The 20,722-nt window shown below is 35.5% G+C and overlaps 3 protein-coding genes across 3 annotated transcripts; 2 read left to right on the forward strand and 1 right to left on the reverse strand.

Moving 5' to 3' along the window:
* The first annotated feature begins 250 nt into the window (after window positions 1-250).
* Window positions 251-6,296, forward strand: LOC125206011 (ubiquitin carboxyl-terminal hydrolase 6). Its single transcript, XM_048105268.1, has 18 exons — window positions 251-389; window positions 1,119-1,264; window positions 1,437-1,472; window positions 1,549-1,656; window positions 2,267-2,367; window positions 2,461-2,587; window positions 2,992-3,051; window positions 3,124-3,191; window positions 3,436-3,486; window positions 3,721-3,829; window positions 4,179-4,267; window positions 4,440-4,509; window positions 4,948-5,028; window positions 5,132-5,224; window positions 5,335-5,383; window positions 5,648-5,767; window positions 5,850-5,924; window positions 6,038-6,296. The coding sequence occupies exons 1-18, from the start codon at window positions 380-382 to the stop codon at window positions 6,091-6,093; spliced, it is 1,449 nt and encodes a 482-aa protein (XP_047961225.1). The 5' UTR covers window positions 251-379; the 3' UTR covers window positions 6,094-6,296.
* A 65-nt stretch (window positions 6,297-6,361) lies between these two features.
* Window positions 6,362-7,967, reverse strand: LOC125206012 (probable pectate lyase 9). Its single transcript, XM_048105269.1, has 4 exons — window positions 7,431-7,967; window positions 6,984-7,339; window positions 6,770-6,905; window positions 6,362-6,669 (listed from the first exon to the last, which is right to left on the reverse strand). Exons 1-4 carry the CDS (start codon window positions 7,878-7,880, stop codon window positions 6,457-6,459), a joined length of 1,155 nt encoding a protein of 384 aa, XP_047961226.1. The 5' UTR covers window positions 7,881-7,967; the 3' UTR covers window positions 6,362-6,456.
* A 1,445-nt stretch (window positions 7,968-9,412) lies between these two features.
* On the forward strand, window positions 9,413-16,015 carry LOC125205987 (serine/threonine protein phosphatase 2A 55 kDa regulatory subunit B beta isoform-like). The gene is made up of 14 exons (XM_048105230.1): window positions 9,413-9,867; window positions 11,433-11,536; window positions 11,626-11,724; window positions 11,942-12,061; window positions 12,185-12,391; window positions 12,606-12,697; window positions 13,522-13,640; window positions 13,718-13,841; window positions 14,048-14,171; window positions 14,665-14,733; window positions 14,831-14,922; window positions 15,006-15,083; window positions 15,181-15,251; window positions 15,346-16,015. The coding sequence occupies exons 1-14, from the start codon at window positions 9,747-9,749 to the stop codon at window positions 15,480-15,482; spliced, it is 1,557 nt and encodes a 518-aa protein (XP_047961187.1). The 5' UTR covers window positions 9,413-9,746; the 3' UTR covers window positions 15,483-16,015.
* Window positions 16,016-20,722: the final 4,707 nt, after the last annotated feature.

The raw sequence follows: 20,722 nt of genomic DNA on the forward strand, positions 1-20,722 counted from the left end.
CCACATAACAATTTTTTCATATTTTATACACGAACTTGACAATTTTGAGTAAAACATTATAAGATTCAAATATAGTACTACTGTAATATATAATTACTACCATATGAAATTTACAATTAATCTTAGAAGTTGTTTATTGGCTATGTCGTGTTTCGACTAAACATGATACAATCAGAATAGTTATCATTGCTTCGATTAGTTAATTTGTCTTAATTTTATATAAGAAAAATAATCAGTTTCTATATAAATTAAAGTCACATATTTTTATCGGTTGCCCTATATCAATTTCAGGAATCAGTTGCCCTTCTGCGCAAGCTAAGAAACACGCACGACACACAGTAAAGCTTCGATCTTTACCTCACCATACTCACCCGCAACCATGTTGAAAGGTACGATCAGCATCATTGCAATTTCGATTTGTATTTGGTGGTGCTTTTTCTGCGACGAATTCGCTGTTTAGTTTTAGGATTTTGAATTGTCGCCACCGTCAAGTTTTAGGTTTTTGTGGTGCTCGTAGTTTGAATGTGTTTAGTTTAGAGCTGCCTCGATGAAGATTTAGCTGTTTAGATTAAGCTAGGAAAGATTTAGTTTTGAACTTCCAGGATGAATTGAACTTTTTATCGGCTTGATGTGGGGTGAAGAGAATGTAATTTTTTGGTACAGCCCGGCTCCGGTTTCGATACATGATATCCTACATCGGGAGTTATGTAGCAACTATACGGTTTTGAATGGCAGAAATATCGGGAAATAATTGATTGTCAAACTAAGGTGAAGCTGAATGCTTGTGTTCTGGAATTTAATAGATGTGGTTTTATCTTTTTAATTTCACGAAGGATGGATAGTAGCGAAAATTGGCATTTTACGTAAACTACTAAACTCTCAATCATAGTGAGAAGAACATACATATGTTGTATAAGAAACGATAATTGAGTAGGATTTGCCAAGCTTGGCACACACATGTTAGATGATCAGGAACTCGTTACTTTTTATACATGATGTGCCTTCAGTATCTCAGACTCCTTATTAGGGATCTTGTTTTCTCTGTGATATTTTTATGCAATTTGTGTTGTCTAGCACTCGCTGCTCCAAAATCCTAATAATGTATAATGATTTTTCAGTAAGTGTAAAGTGGCAAAAGGAATTGTTTTCCAATATGGAAATCGACACTACCCAGCCCCCATACGTTTTCAAGTGCCAGTTATATGACTTAACAGGAGTTCCACCGGAGAGACAAAAGATTGTGGTTAAAGGTGGCTTATTAAAGGTATAGAAGCAGTTGTTTATTAAGTGAGGGCGTGTTATTGACCTTTTAATGAGTTTTGTGGTTTTGTTATTTAATCAACAACAACATGCCTTGTTTTGCTGCGGGAACAATTTTGAGATTTTCAATATAGTGTGAGTTCATTATATTGATGCATTCCCTTGTGACTTTATAGGATGATGCAGATTGGTCAAAAGTAGGAATCAAGGAGGTAGTTATTTTCTTAATTGGATAAGACCCTTCATAATCGTAGTAAAACCTGAGTCATACTTCCTCTGTTTGTTCAGGGCCAGAAACTAATGATGATGGGAACTGCAGATGAGATTGTAAAGGCTCCAGAGAAGGGGCCTATTTTTGCAGAAGACATGCCAGAAGAAGAACAAGCGGTTGCTGTTGTAAGTCCATTTGTATTTCCACAACTTCAAAGAAATAGTACTAAAGAGTAAAGACGAGGGCTTGCTCTTTTCAAAATTACACACCAATATCTTGGGCTGGTTAAAGCTTTTTCTATATAATACTACCATGATTTGGTCAAATGGGGAAATATTGCAAGTAAATACAGTTGAAGGTTTTTAGAACAATATAATAATCGATATTAGTATTTTTGCTATTGTATGATAAGGTCGTTATAATTGGATTTTCTCCATTTGAATTAAAGGCAGAAGGTTTGGAGGTTATCAATCAAAAGTTGAAATCTGTCTGTTCCCTTTATCAGTCTCGCTGCTTTGGGAGTATTCATATCAGAGTTGGAGCTGTCTTATTCTGTGCAACTGTGCCTTATTTATTTCTTAACAATATATTAATGAGAATATGTTGAAACTTGAGAAAGTTAAGTGTTCTCAATGAAAAACAAGTTTGACTATGTCAAAACTAATCCTTTTGTGTAAGCTGCACATGCTTTTTTGGAAGATGTTTTGTTTGTCTGATACCTTCACATACTTATATGTGATTTGAACTTTAAAGAAGTTGATTTACATTGATCTGTTCTCTTCACATTTTCTGCAGGGTCATTCTGCAGGATTAGTAAATCTGGGAAACACTTGTTATATGAACTCTACATTACAATGTTTGCATTCTGTTCCAGAATTGAAATCTGCCTTGATACAGTGAGTTGTCTTTTTGACCAGAAAAAATTGTTGCTCAATATGTTTGTCTATGCTACCGCAGTTGGTATTATATGTTGTTTGGTTGTTATTCAGGTATCCTCCTCCTGTAAGAAGCAATACCGTTGACCAATCTTCTCATTCACTGACTGTTGCAACAAGGGAATTGTTTAACGAACTTGATAAAAATGTCCGGCCAGTGGCACCTGTGCGATTTTTGACGGTATGATCTCTTTCAGTTCATACAACAATGTCTATTGTTTCAATTTTGGGTTAGATCTGTTTGCAATACGTGGTAACCGGTCAGATATCAGAACATGTACTTCTTTCAAGGTTTTCTCTTTGTATGGCTATATGTATGGACCTTATTTGAATGTGCATGGGATGATTCTCAATGCTGATTGCTGAATCACATTTTCATGGGCCGTTTATTTGTGCCTGTTTTCAATGCCAATTTTGTTAAACTGAAATGTTCTTGTGAGAGATGATGAAATTGCAGAACCGCAAACAATTGCATGAATGAAAGTATCTTGCTACTCACATGAGCTAGCTAATGAGTATTTTCTGTTGACTAACAGTTTCTTTCATTCTCTGGATTTCTCATTTACCTATCATCTACTTTTGTAGGCTTTGCGGAGCAAGTATCCTCAATTTGCTCAGCTTCACAATGGAGTTTACATGCAGCAGGTATGCAAACAAGGATGTCATTATTCTAAATTTCTGTTTTGGATTCCTAACAATGGAATTTTCTCTCTCTAGGATGCTGAAGAGTGCTGGACGCAACTTTTGTTCACCCTTTCGTCAGCACTGAGATCTTCTGGTTCCGGGTAACACACTTGCTGGATGTTTCTTGTACTGAATGTTTGTGGACAAAGTATTATAAAAACAATAACTAATTTTTTGGGGTCACTTTATCTTACCTGATTTGAGTCATTAATCATCAACCTTTCCTCATTACACTATTTACACTCTTATTGGGTTATGTGTTTTTCATCCCTCTTATTAATTCAAATTTTTACACATTTGGCATTGGATAAAAATGTATTTACTCTCAATTAATTTATTTTGCAGTGAAGATGCAGATGCATTGAAGAAATTTTTTGGTATAGACCTCGTTAGCAGGTCTGCATTAGTTTCTTCTACTATTATTAACCACTGAAATTTGATGTTATATGCACTTTAGCACCACTGTTTTGGTGGTTAATTCAACATTTTCTAGAGCATCTACCCAAAGACTAGTTTCAGAATCATAGAATTCAATCCATAACACATTGAAAATGTGTTTGGGGAAATTATATTATATCCACTGCTGTCTGTAGCATAATTAATAGTATCTCTTTTGTTGTTTGTGACCAGAGTCCATTGTCCTGAAAGTGGCGAAGAAAGTACGGAAACAGAATCTGTTTATTCACTTAAGTGCCATATTTCGCAGGAGGTGAACCATCTACATGAGGGTTTAAAACGTGTAAGTTTGATATGGTGATGATTTGTATTATAAAGTTCTTACCTCAATATTTGCTGAGTGTTTTACATTATATTCATTTTTACCTGAGGTTCATAGCAGCTGTTCATTCTCTCTATTTCTAAAGATTGCTAAAATATTTCCTCTATCCCAGTACTTATCATTGCTGTGATAACTGAAGCCTATGTCTTTTCCACGTGGTATGATATACATTGTCAGTTATAGACATAGATGCTACTACTTGGCTTAAATGATACAGCTCTGCTTTGTCCACTACATTTAAGATTCCTATGTCTCCATCTTGTAATGAATGGATGAAATTGTTGACCCTTCTGTTGATTCATATGTTCAGGGCCTGAAATCAGAATTGGAGAAGTCGTCGCCTTCTCTGGGTCGGAGTGCTGTATATACTAAAGATTCTCGGATAAATGACTTGCCAAGGTATTACATACTCAACAATTTGCTTTACATTTTCTGATCACCTGCTATGCTCTTCACGTCTCTGCACATTGTTACTCTTAATAGATATATATATTGTAATATATGATAGTACCTTTTTACCAGAAAGTCCTGCCTTTTGCAAGTTGACTAATCCTTCTGCTGTCAATAACAGATACCTGACCGTTCAGTTTGTCCGGTTTTTCTGGAAAAGAGAAACAAACCAGAAGGCCAAGATTCTGAGGGTAATAGTTCTTTCCGCTTAAATGAACTTCATTTTCCCTAATGGTGGAATCCATGATTAAAACTTCAATGATGTAAAACTAGAAAATCATCAGGCCATAACCTGTAATCTATTTAATTAATCTTGCAAACATATACACCAAGTTGATTACGTATATATAGCCATATATTGATACTCCAGGAAGAAGTGAATATCACTCATGTATCGTATCTATAGATTCCATAGGAACATTTTAAAAGTTTTTTTTTTCTCCTCATTGAAGAATTGTCACTTCTTTCCTAATTCATTCTGAGATATTTCGGCAGCCTAATTTGATTACACATATTTGTTAATAGGTTTAACTTTGTATCATAGAAGCGATACAAATTTTGTGATTCTTAAGTTACATTGACATCCCGTTGGTTCGATTCAGCTCATGGAAACTTAATTGTGTTTGCAGAAAGTGGATTACCCGTTGTCGTTAGATGTGTATGATTTGTGTTCTGATGATCTCCGCAAAAGATTGGAAGTTCCTAGACGGGTACTAGCTTATGCACTAAGTAGCATTGTCATACCTTTTTTCTCTAGTTTTATGTTATTTTTTCTGTTGATTGTATCCTCATTTCAAACACCAACATATTTAGCTTCTAAGAGACGAAGAAGGGAAGAAGGCTGGTCTAAAAACTAATGAAAGTAGCTCAAGTAAGGACAATGATGTTAAGATGACTGATGCGGAGGTAAGCAATTTATCTGACTAGGGAGTTTAACTTGCAATAAAACAAGACCTATTACCCTGCGTGCACATACTTTCTTTAAGGTCCGGATTGAGTTTTTATATCCTATGCAGGGACCATCAAATGCAAGTGGGGATTCGTCTGTATCTGCAACTGGAGAAGGTAATCATCCTTCAAATATTTTCCATAGAACCTGAACAATACCAAGAAACATACATACCTTGTAATTGAAGTGTTGTGTTAGAACAGACCACAGTTGCAGCATTCTGTGTTTATATTTTATTGGGAGTCTGAAATGTGCCTGTTTATAGAACAATACACTGTACTTTCTTGGCTTTTGTGGGTGCAACCTAAGTTTCTCTAACAGTCTAACTCGAACTGGTCCCTCAACTGTGCTATGTCTGTTGACTTGCTTTCTCCTTTCAGGTGCTCCCCCTGAGAAAGAGAAACACTTGACAGGAATATATGATTTGGTTGCTGTGCTTACGCATAAGGGTAGAAGTGCTGATTCTGGGCATTACGTTGCTTGGGTCAAACAAGAAAATGGTTGGTTTTATATGAACTATTTTTACTTTTTTACCATATTCTTCTCATCAGATTGTTTCATTATACTTCTTTGCAACCACAGGCAAATGGATTCAATTCGATGATGATAATCCAATTCCACAACGGGAGGAAGACATCACAAGACTATCTGGAGGCGGTAAGCTCACTGCATAGATCTTCTTTTCTTTCCCCACACAACTCACAGGATTATTTCGAAAACACTGTTTCCACACATACATTTTTTAATGTAAACATTTTCCTCAATTTCAGGTGATTGGCATATGGCGTATATCTGTATGTACAAGGCTCGCGACATCTCCATTTAGCTTTAGACCGAACGATACCATCCTTTCTATTTAGAAACATTCCTCTCTATTTGAATACATAGTAGAGGTTTCTACACCCAAGAATCCATTTGTTCAGTTGCTGAGATGTTATATTTTTCTTAGTCCAGCCATCTGTCACAAATCTTGCTTGTATACTTCCTTAACTTTTTTATTTTCAATGCATTGGTTTGAATTTTTCTTCATTTAAATTGCTTTCCTTAAATAGTATGCATATGTCAAAATAATTTGCAGAAATGACCAGAAAAAATGGTGAAATTTGAGACAATATGAATAGTATTGTCTTTTAAATTATATTATTAGCACATGAAGATATTTCTCAAAAGATTCACTCTTGTTATTGCCTTAGCATCTAGCTATTTTAGGACACTTCAAAACACCAGCAGATTTTGTCAAGTCCCTCACTCTCAACCCATCTTCAACTTCAAACATTTGATCTGGTGCATAGTTTGGCCTCATTGTGGCACCTGCATCGACCGTCGTCGTGAACGAGGCTCCATTCTCGAACACATCCTCGATAGATTTGAAGTTGCCGGTGAGACCACTATCCCATGTTATCTGCTTGTCAATAGATCATTTCCTTATATTTCACATGTGTAGCATCTGTTTTCTATTTGCACATTTAACACGTGTCGATAAAATATTAGACGTTGCGTACCTCCTTGTTGCCTCCCTTTGGAGCAATGAAGAGGTTTGCTTGGCTCTTGATGCTAGGGTTCATGCTCCCTCCAATTGCATATATCCCCCATCCTAGGTAAAGGTTGTTGACAACATGTGCATATCCAAATCGAATCCTACAAAAAAATCACATGATCATAGAATGAGAAACAAGAACAATATATAATCACAAAACATACAAAAGGATAGCATACCTTGGCATTCTTTGCACGCAGTTCGGGCCGAAATGGTTGAAGGCAACTGTGACCCTCATGTTTTGATCCCTCCTAAAGCCGTCATCGTGCCCGAGAAGCATCACTTTATCTTGAAACCTAAACCAGTTGTTCGATATCGTGATGTCTGTTGATCCTCTTGTGACATCAATCAACCCATCCACACTGTCGTACATTGTGTTATGATCGATCCATATCCTCGAAGATGACACAATCCTGATCGCGTCCCCGTCTGTTGGGCCCAAATGCATGATCTCCCCTCCCGGGCCCTTCACCGGGCCGGGCTCTTGCGGCTTGCAATCATGGATGTAGAGGCCATGGATAATCACATTATTGGCCTGATACATTATTAAATGTCACATTCCCCTATTACTAATTAACTCATTCTAAATTTGTAAATTAGTATACATTGATTGCATTTGATGTTACCTGTTTAATAAGTAGGCATCCACCATTTGCAATGTGGACATTGGCACCTCTTGCATCAATTGTTGTCAAGCTACTAACAAGGAGGGGTTTGGAAAGTGTGATGTTCATGTGCCTCTTGAATGTGATCCAAATCTTGCCTGTGATGCTCGTCATGGCATGCCTCAACGTACCGGGCCTCGGGCTCAAGGGGTCGTCGCTAGGGTCCGTTACTTTGTAGTTGATCACGTCGTCTCCGATGTTGTTGAACATTTGACCGGCGAATCCAACGGCACACGTAGCTAGTTGTTGGCGGTTTCTTCGCCAGTCCGGGTTCGTTCTCCAGCACTTGTCGATGACGTTCATGTCATCGATATTTCTTCGGGCCTCGACCCGGCCTGAACTCAATAGGATGGCTATTGAGATAGCCCGGATCAAACACAAGGTGATACCTTGCATGGCCCTTGAGGGCATTGTTCAAGATTTTTTTGGAGGGATTTTATATGTAAAAGAGTGATAAATATATATTATAAATAGATATGTATTTTTATATATTGAGAAATTAATATTTTGTGCATGGGACTGAGAATGGAAATGATGGGGCTTTTATACATGTTGATGTGAATTGTTAATGGTGTTTGGTAATGGTAGGGCTCTCTTTTTTTTTTTTTTTTGTGGTGAAAATGACTGGGTTGAAATGAATGGTGGTGAGATAAGTGTTTGTGCTTTGAAAATTGCAAATCAATATTAGTGTATGAATGAGAGAGCTTAAATTGTGGAAAACATTACTCCTATGAACTATTTTTCATGTCAAGTTTCATTGACTAATTTAACAAAGACAAACAAATAGAATCAAACTTACATGTATAAAAAAAATCAAATCATATTAATATATACAAATACTACTCTATTATGTGATATATGCATTCTTATTGAAGTAATTAGATGAGTAAAATATATATACACAATTTCATATTTACATTACCAAAAGTGAATTACTCTATTTTAACTAGCTCAAACTTTATACTTCGGTCATTATGCTTAGGTATTTGAAACCTGATAATAAACCTCGTTAATATCACATACTACTACTGTATAGTATTTAAACTTATAAAGTGTATATATTAAATAAATTAAAATTATAGCAGCAGTTGTTTACCAATCTCAAAAAACAATAAAACCTCATTTGGTATGCAATAGTAGAGTACTTCTTTTGTCTCAGATAAGTTGACATATTTGGGAGATAATATGAGATTTGATAAAAAAAAATTTGTGCTAACTAGAGAAAGAAAATAGTAGTAATAGATTGATGGGGATAATGACAATATTATTGAAAATATGTTAACGATTGTTTATTTTTAAAAGTGAGTTAGTACTATTGATGGGGATAATGACAATATTATTGAATGTATTAACGATTAGTAGTATTTATTTTTAAAAGTGAGTTAGTACTACTCCAGATTTGTCCAAGTACATCTTCACCTGTCACAAATCATGGCTGTTAGAATTTATTTATTTACTGTGTAGTGTTATCCAATGTTTAATATAATGGGGTTGGTTGTGGACTTATCTCACCATAATTTTCCAAAAATTAAGTAAAAAAAACATCATATGTCACCGACTCACCGTTATCTTTTGCTTGGATAATCTGGTAAAATTTGACAATCTCTTCCAAATTATACATGCATACTCCCTCGGTCCCCGATTAAGAGTCTCACTTTGACCGAGCACGAATTTTAAGAAATGTAAAGAAAAATTGGTTAAAAAAGTTAGTGATTTTAATCTCAATTTTAGATCAGTGTTGTAAATTCAACCTTTTACTTTAGCTAAAAGAAAATCGGAAAATTTATAAACATGGTTGGGTAAATTTCTTACTCCTAATTAATGCAAGATTACACACATAATTAAAAGATTACAATTATTTTAAGAGAAAATTGGTGTTTTTTGCCATGGAAAATATGGAGTATAAAAAAGAGGAGAGAGAAATATATGAATCTGATAAATAATTTTAGACAGAGAAAGGGGAGGAAGAAACATTTTCCCACTCTCTATACGTACAAATCATTGTATCTACACGTAGAGAGAGAAAATCTGAATCCTTGTTGCTGTTTTGTACTAATCGATGTCGTATTTGATTACACACACTCCGGCGGAAAATGTTCGAATCTGAATCCGATTCCCCGTTGCTGCTCCGATCTTCGTTCGATTCCTAAACCTAATTCGGATTTTTTTTTGATGAAGTGAAAGCAGGAGAGGGGAAATAGCTAAAATTAGCTGTTTTGTGAGGTTCCTTTCATCAATTGCTGTTGCTTTTATTTCTGATTTGGAGTGTCGAGAGAAATGGACGGTGGTGGTGGTGGTGGAGAGGTGGCATCAGCTGAGGCGGGTCCACCTGCGCTGCTGGACTGGAAATTCTCGCAGGTCTTCGGCGAGAGGACGGCCGGGGAAGAAGTACAAGAAGGTAAATGATGGATTAGCGGATGAGGAGGGGTAATGTTTGCTTTGGGTTTGGATCTGTTGGTTAGGGTTTGGGTTTCTGTGGATTTGATCTGTTTTTGGATCGTTAATGGATTGAATTGGTGGAAATTGATGGGGGTTGATTGGGGATTTTAGTGTGTGTTTTGCATGTCAGTGTGTTGTCTAGTGTATTGAGAGATGATCCGGAGGTGTAGAGCGGATCGAGTTCATTGTTAATTTTTTTTCCTGTTTATCATCTGCCTGTGTTTGTTTTCTGTCATTTTGTGATTTCTGATGTTTGCTAGTTTTAGAGCGTCCTTCAATGTTTGTCTTTTGCTGTGGCTTTGAACCTTTTTGCTAATCATGAGTCTGGATTTGTTAAGAAGATATTGTATGGATTGAACTGAAAGTTTCAGTTTTTATGTTGACAAAGTGAGAGTTTTCTTATTAACTCCCTGCATGCGGTAGATGAGGTGTTGTCGTAGCTACTATAACCTTGCTCTGCAGCATACACTTATCCGAAGTTGCATAAGTTCATATAGTCCCCTTATCATTAATTCCTTCTATAGCTTTGAGTAATTTGATGGAGGAGGCAGCATAAGATGATATATGGCTTCCTTAAAGTTCCAGTCTTGCTGGTATTTTACAAGTGTTGGCCAGAATATGCTGACATGTGATCTTGATCTTGGAGAGAGTTATAAGATGCATTCTCTGTTAGTACGTCATGCAAGCATAGGATCAATGCATATTTTAGGATTATGCCATTTACACAGATATGGGGAAAGAGTCCTGAGCACGGACTACTTCCTTGTAAAAGGAAATTATTAGTCAATTCTCATTGTTGCAGTATTGATTGCACCTGCCCATTTTATTGCATTTATGTTATAAAAGGAGAGAACAAAGATACTAAAAAAGAGCTACTGCATCTACTTGTTGCCAAGTTAGGTACAAGTGACTCTTCAGAATTATTCTGTGTCTGCTCTAGGCGAGTCTAAATCTTCACAGATTTCATTAATAAGGATTGATGTAGTGCTTAAGGCCAAGTGGTTGAATACATAATCATTGTTTAGGTTCTAATTTTCTTTGAACACGGGTTATTATTGGTAATGAGATTCTGGATTATGAAATGACATACTGGTTCTCTCAGGTGTATATGTAATGAGTTTAGATGTCTTCCAGGGAGAGACCTTTTCTTGTATGTGTCTGGGGGGGGGGGTAAGAAATAAGATTAGAGAATTTGTTTCTTTTTATTGTTTTCCGAGGACACTTGAACTTTCTCTAATATTACACAGTACAAGTGCTTCTTTCTGTTGTTTTGGCTGTCGCAAGAGAATATGTAGGCTTTCCAGCTACTGAACTTGCATGAATCTCAGTGTTGCTACATGTTGTAAACTTGTGCCTGTATTCTAAGTATCTTGAAACATTTGGTTGAACTTGGCTCTTTTGGCTCATATCACATGATTTTCTTTTTTCCTTATTATTGCTCGAGTAGTCCGCTTCCATTGGCATCAGCAAAGATTCCAAGATCAGCACTGATTTTTACCGTTATGTTTCTTTCAACATCTACAGTTGATATCATATCAGCAATTGAGTTCGATAAAAGTGGTGACCATCTAGCCACTGGTGACCGTGGTGGAAGGGTTGTGTTATTTGAAAGGACTGATTCAAAAGAGGTGAAAGTTCAACTTGCAAGAACACGTTTTTATGTGTATTCTGTTAACTGTTACCTGAAATTTTGGCTATAAAATATTTTTGTTTGCAGCATGGTCGGAATCGTAGAGACCTAGAGAGGATGGACTATTCAGTTGGTCGACATCCTGAATTCCGCTACAAAACTGAATTCCAGAGCCATGAACCTGAGGTACTTTCTTGGCACTTGCTTGTCTGCTATTGTTTCTTTTGCTTTCTGCACCATGATATTTGCATATAATATATCTCTCTGATATATGAGCCTTGTTTTAATGATTTTCTTTGTTCCTTTAAGTCTTTACTTTTCTTTATGTTCTCCTATTTTCTTAATGAAAAGTTGAATGGAAGGCTCTGTCATTCTGATGATGCTTGCACATATCTTGAATCAGTTCGATTATCTCAAAAGTTTGGAAATCGAGGAGAAAATCAACAAGATTCGCTGGTGTCAGGCAGCTAATGGTGCTCTGTTTCTTTTGTCTACTAATGACAAAACCATCAAGTTTTGGAAGGTGAGAGAGGTTCAAGTTTCCATTACACTTTGGAGAAATGTGTTGATAGTTAATCAGAAGATTTTCATTGTGCTTGTCTGCTTCCTCCCTCTCTGTATTGCTCTAATCTTGTGCTGTAAACAGGTCCAAGAGAAGAAAATCAAAAAACTTTCTGATATGAATGCTGATACATTTAAAAGTGCTGGAAATAGTAGTGCTGCCAGTTCCAGTATTTCTTCTGGTCTGAAGCAGGGTCTTGCTAATGGAAACTCTACCGACCGGTCCAACAACTCTTTGAACAATGCCTTGTCATTTCCATCTGGGGGTATCCCCTCCCTGCGGTTACCAGTGGTATTTGTACACAATTAAGCTAGAGTTTCATGTTTTCATTTAAGTGTAATAGTCTCCTGGGAAGTGTTCCTCTAAATGTTTTGTGTTCATTTTTAGATATTGAAAATTCTAGGGCTTTTGTGTTTACTGTTTATATGTTTTTGCTGTTCAATTCCACTGGGTTCTACTTCCCAATCATTCTTCTCTTTCTAATGCTCAATTATGCCACATATAGGTCACAAGCGGCGAGACAAATCTTGTTGCAAGATGCAGGAGAGTATACGCGCATGCACATGATTACCACATTAATTCTATCTCGAATAACAGGTGAAGACTCATACTATTTTATCTTATTATATCCGCAAAAGCTTTTTAGCCTTGAAATTTTGTATGCTGCCAAACTTTTAATACAAGCTTGATTGTTCAGTTATTCTCTAATATCTTATACCCCTTAATGATGCCTGCACCTTAGTGGTGAAATAGCAAGATCAAATTTAATTGCTCCAGAAACTCAAAGCGTACTTATGGTTCATAGTTTGGTTGGGTATTTCTAACTACAGATGGAGGAAAAGAAATGCTTCTTTTTGTTCATCGAGTTGATTAGACTCGTCAAAGAACCTTAGTAAGTAGCACAAACAATTCAATACATATCTTCTTTCTAGTTCTCACATTTACTTCACACACAGATGTGCTGTGATAAATATTTTTCTGTACAGTTTTGGTAAAAAGTTTTATGCTATTGAATTTGTATAGAAGACCAAGAGGATAACATATAAAAGAATCAATTTGTTTCCTTTGAATTGATTCTTTAAATAGTGTAATCAGACTCTGTGATCCATGCTGCAGTGACTAGTAAGTCAATCACCCTATATTGTGGTTCATTTATTACAAATGCGTGTTAGGAGCATTAAATTATTAGAAAATTGAGCAACTGCTTTTGTCCTTACTCCATAGATATAGCTGTGACCTACATAAAAATACATTTAGACTTGAAAGTTCTCCACGGAGAAGAGGTAGAGACAGGATTAGCATTTTAAGTTTTCTGCAATCATATTTTGTGCTTGTTAGCATCTTTTGCTATTTTTAGTTCTTTCTGATAAATTTGTTTTAATGATTTCTGGTCTAATTATTAATCTTTTTATGTTCTGCAGTGATGGTGAAACATTTATATCAGCGGATGACCTGCGGGTTAATCTTTGGAACCTGGAAATAAGTAATCAGAGTTTCAATATTGTTGATGTGAAACCAACAAATATGGAAGATCTAACTGGTAAGTCATTCTTCTGTTTCTGTTGGTTAGGGTGGTCCAGGTCCCAATTAATTGACCATTTTCATGTCTCACTGCAGAGGTGATCACATCAGCAGAGTTTCATCCTACTCATTGCAACACGTTAGCATATAGTAGTTCAAAAGGATCAATTCGTCTAATTGATTTGCGTCAATCTGCCTTGTGTGATTCACATTCTAAGCTGTAAGTTCTGTGATGGCCATTTATATTTTTTATATGCTCCTGTTGTTTATCAGTTTGATAGATTTTATAGTGGGCTGATCAAATATTGGATGGTTGTGAGACTTTTTAAGTTATTTTCTTGCCGAAACAGTGTTCTTCAACTCTGGTCTGCCTTGCTTACGAATGTGCTATTTATTTTGAGACGTTGACATTCCATCAATAAACAGATTTGAGGAACAGGAGGCACCTGGCTCAAGATCCTTTTTCACTGAGATAATTGCTTCAATATCAGATATCAAATTTGCAAGGAATGGCAGATACATTCTGAGTCGTGATTACATGACCCTTAAGGTACACTTTTTTAGCCGGTTCTGTATATTGCTTACAGGGTTGCTGCATTTCTAGTAATACTTCCACCTTTTAGCTGGTTTGTTTGGTGACAGGAATTGTAAATTTGTTGAACTGTAATTTTTGGTGCTGTTTGGATACGACCTAATAGTGGATAAACGACCTAATATATACATATATTTATAGCTAGCCGTTTGGTGTGTCAAATTTTTTCTAGATGTTGAATTGCACCAAGTACTCATATTGGATCGATGGATAGGTAGGAGTTTGACATGTCTAAAATTTACCTCAAAGTGGAATGCATTAAATTATTATGGCCTTATTTATTCAAGTACTAATTGGCTGAAGAAATCCTGTTGTCTTCCTCCTGGTTTGCCAAAAATGAGAAGATATCTATCTCACTGCATGCTTATGCATTTTAACATTAGCATGTAATAGTCTTATTTAATGTTGACCACCATCCTCTATTCTCTCACTGTTCCATGTTTGTCTTCAGTTATGGGATATTAATATGGATTCTGGCCCAGTGTCGACTTTTCAGGTTCATGAATATCTGAGACCAAAGGTGAATGATTCTATCTATTTAGGACCATTTTATCCTAGGATTTTGAACAAATGTAGTTGAACACTTGAACTGATCAAATTACTCTGCCGATGCCCAGCTATGTGACCTCTATGAAAATGATTCCATTTTTGATAAATTTGAATGCTGCTTGAGTGGCGATGGCCAACGAGTGGCAACTGGTTCTTACAGGTATCCCATATATCTAATTATTTGTTTTGCCATTTATCTTCTGTTAGTAAGAAAGTGCAAGTAAACTTATTTACTATTTTCAGCAATCTTTTCCGTGTGTTCGGCTGTGGTCCTGGGAGTACGGAGGCTACAACGCTGGAAGCAAGCAAAAACCCGATGAGGTACTTTATTAGAATATGTTATGTGGTTATCATACTCTGATCAATCAAACTACTATTTTTCTTATTGCTAAAAATTATTCTTCATTTTTCACCCCAGGAGGCAGGTCCAGACCCCGACGAGGCCTTCTAGATCCCTGGGCAGTAGCATCTCCCGTGTTGTCCGAAGAGGTACCCTTTTCCATCACTGACATCATATTCTATCCATGTTATTTATCCGTTTTTCGTATACTGAAAACAACACTGGCTTGCTTATACATCGCAGGTGCAGAGAGTCCGGGAGTTGATGCCAACGGGAATTCCTTCGATTTCACTACAAAGCTACTCCACTTGGCATGGCATCCATCCGAAAACTCTATTGCCTGTGCTGCTGCCAATAGCTTGTACATGTACTACGCATAAAACTGAGCTCCTCCACGACCTGGTCATCATTCTCGGTAGCCTTTTTTGAATGCTTCATTCAGCGGATTGAGGCTCTTCCATTTTCTCACGCACGAGTTCCCTGGTATATCGCGCCAGGGTTCCAAAGTTGTTATATGTAGAATCTCACAAGCGAGCAATTGTGTCGTTGAACCTCCGCGAAAACTGCCTTCTCCATCTTGCTTCTTTCGCCTTCTAAATTTCTTTTATTTTTTACTCTCCTCTCAAAGAGAAAGATGCTCTCACCACCAGTGCTGGATAGAAGTCGGGAAGGAACGCGGTCGTAGCTCTCCTACAAACAGAAGGTGTCTTATATTGTCTCTAGTTTAAGTTAAATGTAGTTTTTACTTGAAATCTTGCTGGAGAGGAGGAGCTGATTAACTTTGATGGATCACTCTTTTGTAGGATATTTTGGCCCTTTTCCCCCTTTTTTGATAGAGTTTTTATTGATATTTATTTTGTAAAAGTATTGGGCGTTTGGGTTCTATTAATTTGTACAATATTTTTCAATCGCATAGAGATTGGTTGGGCTTTAGGTTTTTATTAGCTCCAGTTGCCAAGTACTAATACTTGTGGTTTTGCTATAATAAAATAGCTATTCAGATAGCCAAAATAATGTTAGTGCTTGATAATTTAGATATCATATTTGCCTTTTTTTTTTTCCTTATATTTGAAGAGTGTTTACTTTGTTGTGTGTATGTTAGTGGATACTGCTCAATTTGGTATATCTTCAAATTATTTTGTATTTTTCGGAAACATCATTATATTTGCCTAATTTCGAGCTCCATATTAATATAGGGATAGTGAGGCGCTAAAATCTCATTATATGATGCAAGTTTTAAAGATTCTACAAATATAAATTGAAATATAACTTACGCTGATTGACAGTAGGAGTATAATAAGAGGTTGTTTGGATAGTAAGATAATATCTTATGGTTGAATATTTGTCATGGTTTGTAAATTAAATTCACACCTGAATCCTAGATGTATAATCTTATGATAAGTAGTCATAGACATGTCTCTCATACTAATTAAAATAATCACACAATTTAATCCTTTATGAATAATCATATGATAATGAGTCATGAAAACTAAACGACACCTAAGGGCATTGGCAATGGGAGCCGATAGCAAGAGCCTATCTATCGGCCCCCTCATCGGCTCTCCTAGGTCACCATTGTGGGGGGAGGGCCGATTCCCCCTCCCCAACGCCTCCGCCCTTGAGCAGATATTAGGCCTCAGCCGATTCTTCTTTTTTTTTCTTTTAATTCATTTTTTATACTCTTTATATACTCCATTCCCCACCAATTATTCACATTTAATCCCATTTTATTTTATCTCACTCTACATTTTACTTTTCTCTAGTCACAATATTTTTAATATTTTTATCAGTATTTTTAGTTTATTTTATTCTGTATTTTTTATAAATATAGAATATTTCCTTTTTAATGAAATTTATTTTTTATTGAGTTGTCTTTAATTTCTTTTTCTTGCTATTTTGTATCATTTTATTTTAGACTAACTGTTAAAAGAGAAATATAAAAATAGTGATGATGTGGAAATGAGATGGGCTCTGAGATAGGCTCTTAGATGAGGTCTCATTGCAAGGAGATAGGCTCTGAGATGAGGTCTCATTGCAGGGAGATAGGCTCTGGGATGAGCCTGCTGACGTGACATGAAAAAATGAAGATAGGCTCTGAGATGGGCTCCGGAGATAGGCTCTAATGCCCTAAGTGGTAAAAATTGATTTAGAATATTCCATGTTCATATATTCTTTTTCTTTTTTTGACATCCACAAAAATAGTTTTATTCAATTTCTTACAGTATTATTAAAATAAATATTTATATACACATTCTACCTATGCTCTACCTTTATTTACTTATATAACTTACTGTATATTTCTTAAAATTAATGTGTCATTTCATTGTGGCAATTTTTTAATTTGACAAAGTCGAAGAAAAAGTTGTTCCATACTTCCATTCGATTTATTTGACTACTTTCCTACCATAAAGTTTATCCATGCCTTTTAATAGGCTCCTTTCATGGGTTAGATTAGGATTCGAAGTTAATATAAAGATGTGAAATTAACAACCACAACTTGATGTTTCACCAAATTTGTCAAACTATAGACGAAAATTTCAACCCTAGTTTCTGCCTATATGTCCTCTCAAATTTAATTTGTCGAGTATTTTCCTTGCATATAATATTGTTGGAATTACTAGTGTTTTGTCTTCAATATACAAATGTATTTTATTTGAATAAATATATAACTGGCTAACATAATAATAATAGTAATAATAATTAAGTTTAGTGATAAAATTCTCTACGTTAATTGTTACCCCTTTCTATTTATTTCTGAGATAATAACCTAACTCAAATGAAGGGTATAATAGTCATATGAACAATCACGTTTTAGGTAAATTAAATGCTTTACCAAACCATTAGAAAATGAATAACTTTTTATTTGAATTATGCAAAGCTACATTATCACCGAATAGCACCACTCTTTATTTTATACCAACAAAAACATTTCCACTATACACAATGCATTAAAAATGATCTAAATCAGTTGTTGTAAATAACTAATTAATTTCACTTGATTTTGATCGTTGTTGTAAACCATACAAATTATAAAAAGTTATGTTGACGGTGCAAAAGTTTTATTATAAACAAAAAGTTAATAGTAAATTGATTTTAGCATATTCAATTAATCAAAGCATATTACAATTATTAAGATTAAAAAGCATTAGGAAACATCATTATGTGGTATGTTTGAAATAGTATATTATTATGTGGGACAAGTAAATGCAAAATTTGAATGATAAACATTGACCTAATGTAGTTTTTGTCCTGTAGTGGCATGCATCTTTCACACAAAAGCGAAAAGCGAACTAATAATCAGTTGTTGGCCTAATCTTAATGCCCTTACATCCGAGGAACCAAACATTTATTCATTTTTAGTGCCACATCGTGTGCTTCCTTCCCCCTTTTTGTAATTAATACACCCAACTTCTCATTAATACTTTAATACTATTTCATTAATCTTGGAAAATGTTTTATTAGATTTATGTAATAATCTCCCCGTCCGACAGAATAGTGTATATTCAGGGTTAATTAGATAAGATTGAGTTAGAGGTGCCCGCGGTTACGGTTTTAGAAATTGTCGAACCGGAACCGAACCGCGAGGGTGTTTCGCGGTTACGGTTCCGGTTCCAAAACCGCCGGTTTCGGTTTCGGTTCCGAACCGATGGTTTTTCCGGCAGTTTTTTTTTATGATTTTTCACGGTTCCGAACTCGCCGGTTTTTTGCGGTTCCGGCTTGGTTTCACAGTTTTTCGGCGGTTTTCGCGGTTCTGATTTGGAACCGCCCGGAACCGGCATGGTTTCGGTTCGAAAATTTTTGAACCTGAACCAAACCACGGTTCAAAAATCGGCGTTTCGGTTCGGATAAATTCTCACGGTTTCGGTTCGAAACCGTAACCGGCGGTTACGGTTTCGATTATAACAGCCGGTTCGGTAAACCTTGGGCAGGTCTAGTCGTGGTGCCTCATTTTAGAAATAAAATAAATCTAATACTCTCTTCATTTTAAAAAGGAGTAAATATTTTGCAAATTTAATCTATCCACAAAAATCAATGTAACTATCTTACTTAACATTTATTATTCTCAATAGTACACCAATTTATTTATTATTTTCATCATATTAACTAATTTTTTTAAGTCCGATCTCTTTTCCAGATAAATTCTACCGTATTTCAGAAAAAAACCGTCAACCATAATAAAAAAGCTTGTCCCACTACGAGTAAATATTTCACGATAGCCTCAAAGTAAATGAACCATAGTATTTCTTTTGAGAATATCCTAAATTAAACGAGTCATTTTCTCTTTTAGCAGATTAAACGAGTTATCTTTTTGAAAAAAGTAATTCTTTTTATGCTTTATTATATCTTCACTTATCTACTTTATTCTCTATCATATTTTATGTAATTTCTATTTAACTCACTAAATACTATTTTTAAAATTTTTGGTGCTATAAATACATATAAACATATGATGGGGGGTGGTGCCATGTGTTGGGCCTTCATTATTGAATATTGGGCCCATTGGATGACGGCCACTCGAATCCACCCAAACTTACGACTTCGTGTATTCCTCTCCCAAATGGACGGCTGTGATTAGCCCACTTTCAAAAATGGACGGTCCAGATCTTCCCGATGCCATACAAATGATGCTCTTCCTTGATCCATCACTATTTCCACTGCTTGGCTAGCACGCAGGCTCGGCTCAGCTCGGCTAAAGCCATTTTGTCATCTGGCTCGGCTGCCCTTAATCACGATTATCTTTGTTAATTACGTGATTAGTGTTTATAGGCTTTGTAGTAAATTAATTCGTATTTGAATTTTGCTTTTAAATTTGCATGTGATATTAGTGCAGCTATACTCTTTGTTTTAAAACTAACTCTATAAATCTAACATATTAGTGCCAAATTACCTAGATTAGATTTGTAAACAGATTCGTTTTATTTAACACGTTTTTTCATATAGTCAATTATTGAGTTGAGGCATAAAGCACATGCATTGGAGCTATTTGTATCATTTAGGAGTAAAATCTTATACTTCTTCTATCTCACTTTAGCGATTTTATTGACTTTTCTGCATTTATTTTGTAAAAAATGATACTCCATCCATTACATAGTAATATGGTCATTTTACCATTATGGTACGTTTCATAGTAATAGAGTCATTTCCCTTTTTAGTAAAAGCTAACACATTTTCCACACTTACTTTACTCTCTCTTACTTTATTCTCTCTTCTTTATCATTTTCTCTTTACTCTCTCTTTCATCTAACACAATTTTTCTTAATCTCTGTGCTGAAAAGAAATGCCTCCATTACTATGAAACGAGAAAAGTAATAAATAGTTAAAGTGCAGAAATGATAAAGTAAAAGAAAATAAAAAAAAAAAATAACGTAAAGAAAAATAAAAGAGACTGTTAAATTAGGACGGAGAGATAGACTGTTAAATTAGGACGGAGAGAATACTAATAAGCTCCTTTTTAGAAGTTTTAATAAATCACGACGATAGTAAGATCATATTATTATTCAAAGAAAGAATATGTAAAGTGGATTTAACTAAAAGTGTGACGAGGAAGAATATGCTAGTTTACAAAAATCTTCTAAAAAATTCTATTTGAAAGACTAATGATCATTTGTTAAAGGCTAAA

This window comes from Salvia hispanica, chromosome 2 (genome assembly GCF_023119035.1).
Source record: "Salvia hispanica cultivar TCC Black 2014 chromosome 2, UniMelb_Shisp_WGS_1.0, whole genome shotgun sequence".
NCBI classification, from domain to species: Eukaryota; Viridiplantae; Streptophyta; class Magnoliopsida; order Lamiales; family Lamiaceae; genus Salvia; species Salvia hispanica.

Coding starts and splice junctions, on each gene's coding strand:
- LOC125206012 (XM_048105269.1), bottom strand. CDS start 7,880: ATGCCCTCAAGGGCCATGCAAGGTATCACCTTGTGTTTGATCCGGGCT. Junction 7,340..7,430: donor GATGCCTACTTATTAAACAG/GTAACATCAAAT, acceptor ATAATGTATCAG/GCCAATAATGTGATTATCCA. Junction 6,906..6,983: donor TGCGTGCAAAGAATGCCAAG/GTATGCTATCCT, acceptor ATTTTTTTGTAG/GATTCGATTTGGATATGCAC.
- LOC125205987 (XM_048105230.1), top strand. CDS start 9,747: ATGGACGGTGGTGGTGGTGGTGGAGAGGTGGCATCAGCTGAGGCGGGT. Junction 9,868..11,432: donor CGGGGAAGAAGTACAAGAAG/GTAAATGATGGA, acceptor CAACATCTACAG/TTGATATCATATCAGCAATT. Junction 13,842..14,047: donor TGTGATTCACATTCTAAGCT/GTAAGTTCTGTG, acceptor ATCAATAAACAG/ATTTGAGGAACAGGAGGCAC.
- LOC125206011 (XM_048105268.1), top strand. Junction 1,265..1,436: donor TTAAAGGTGGCTTATTAAAG/GTATAGAAGCAG, acceptor GTGACTTTATAG/GATGATGCAGATTGGTCAAA. Junction 1,473..1,548: donor CAAAAGTAGGAATCAAGGAG/GTAGTTATTTTC, acceptor CTGTTTGTTCAG/GGCCAGAAACTAATGATGAT.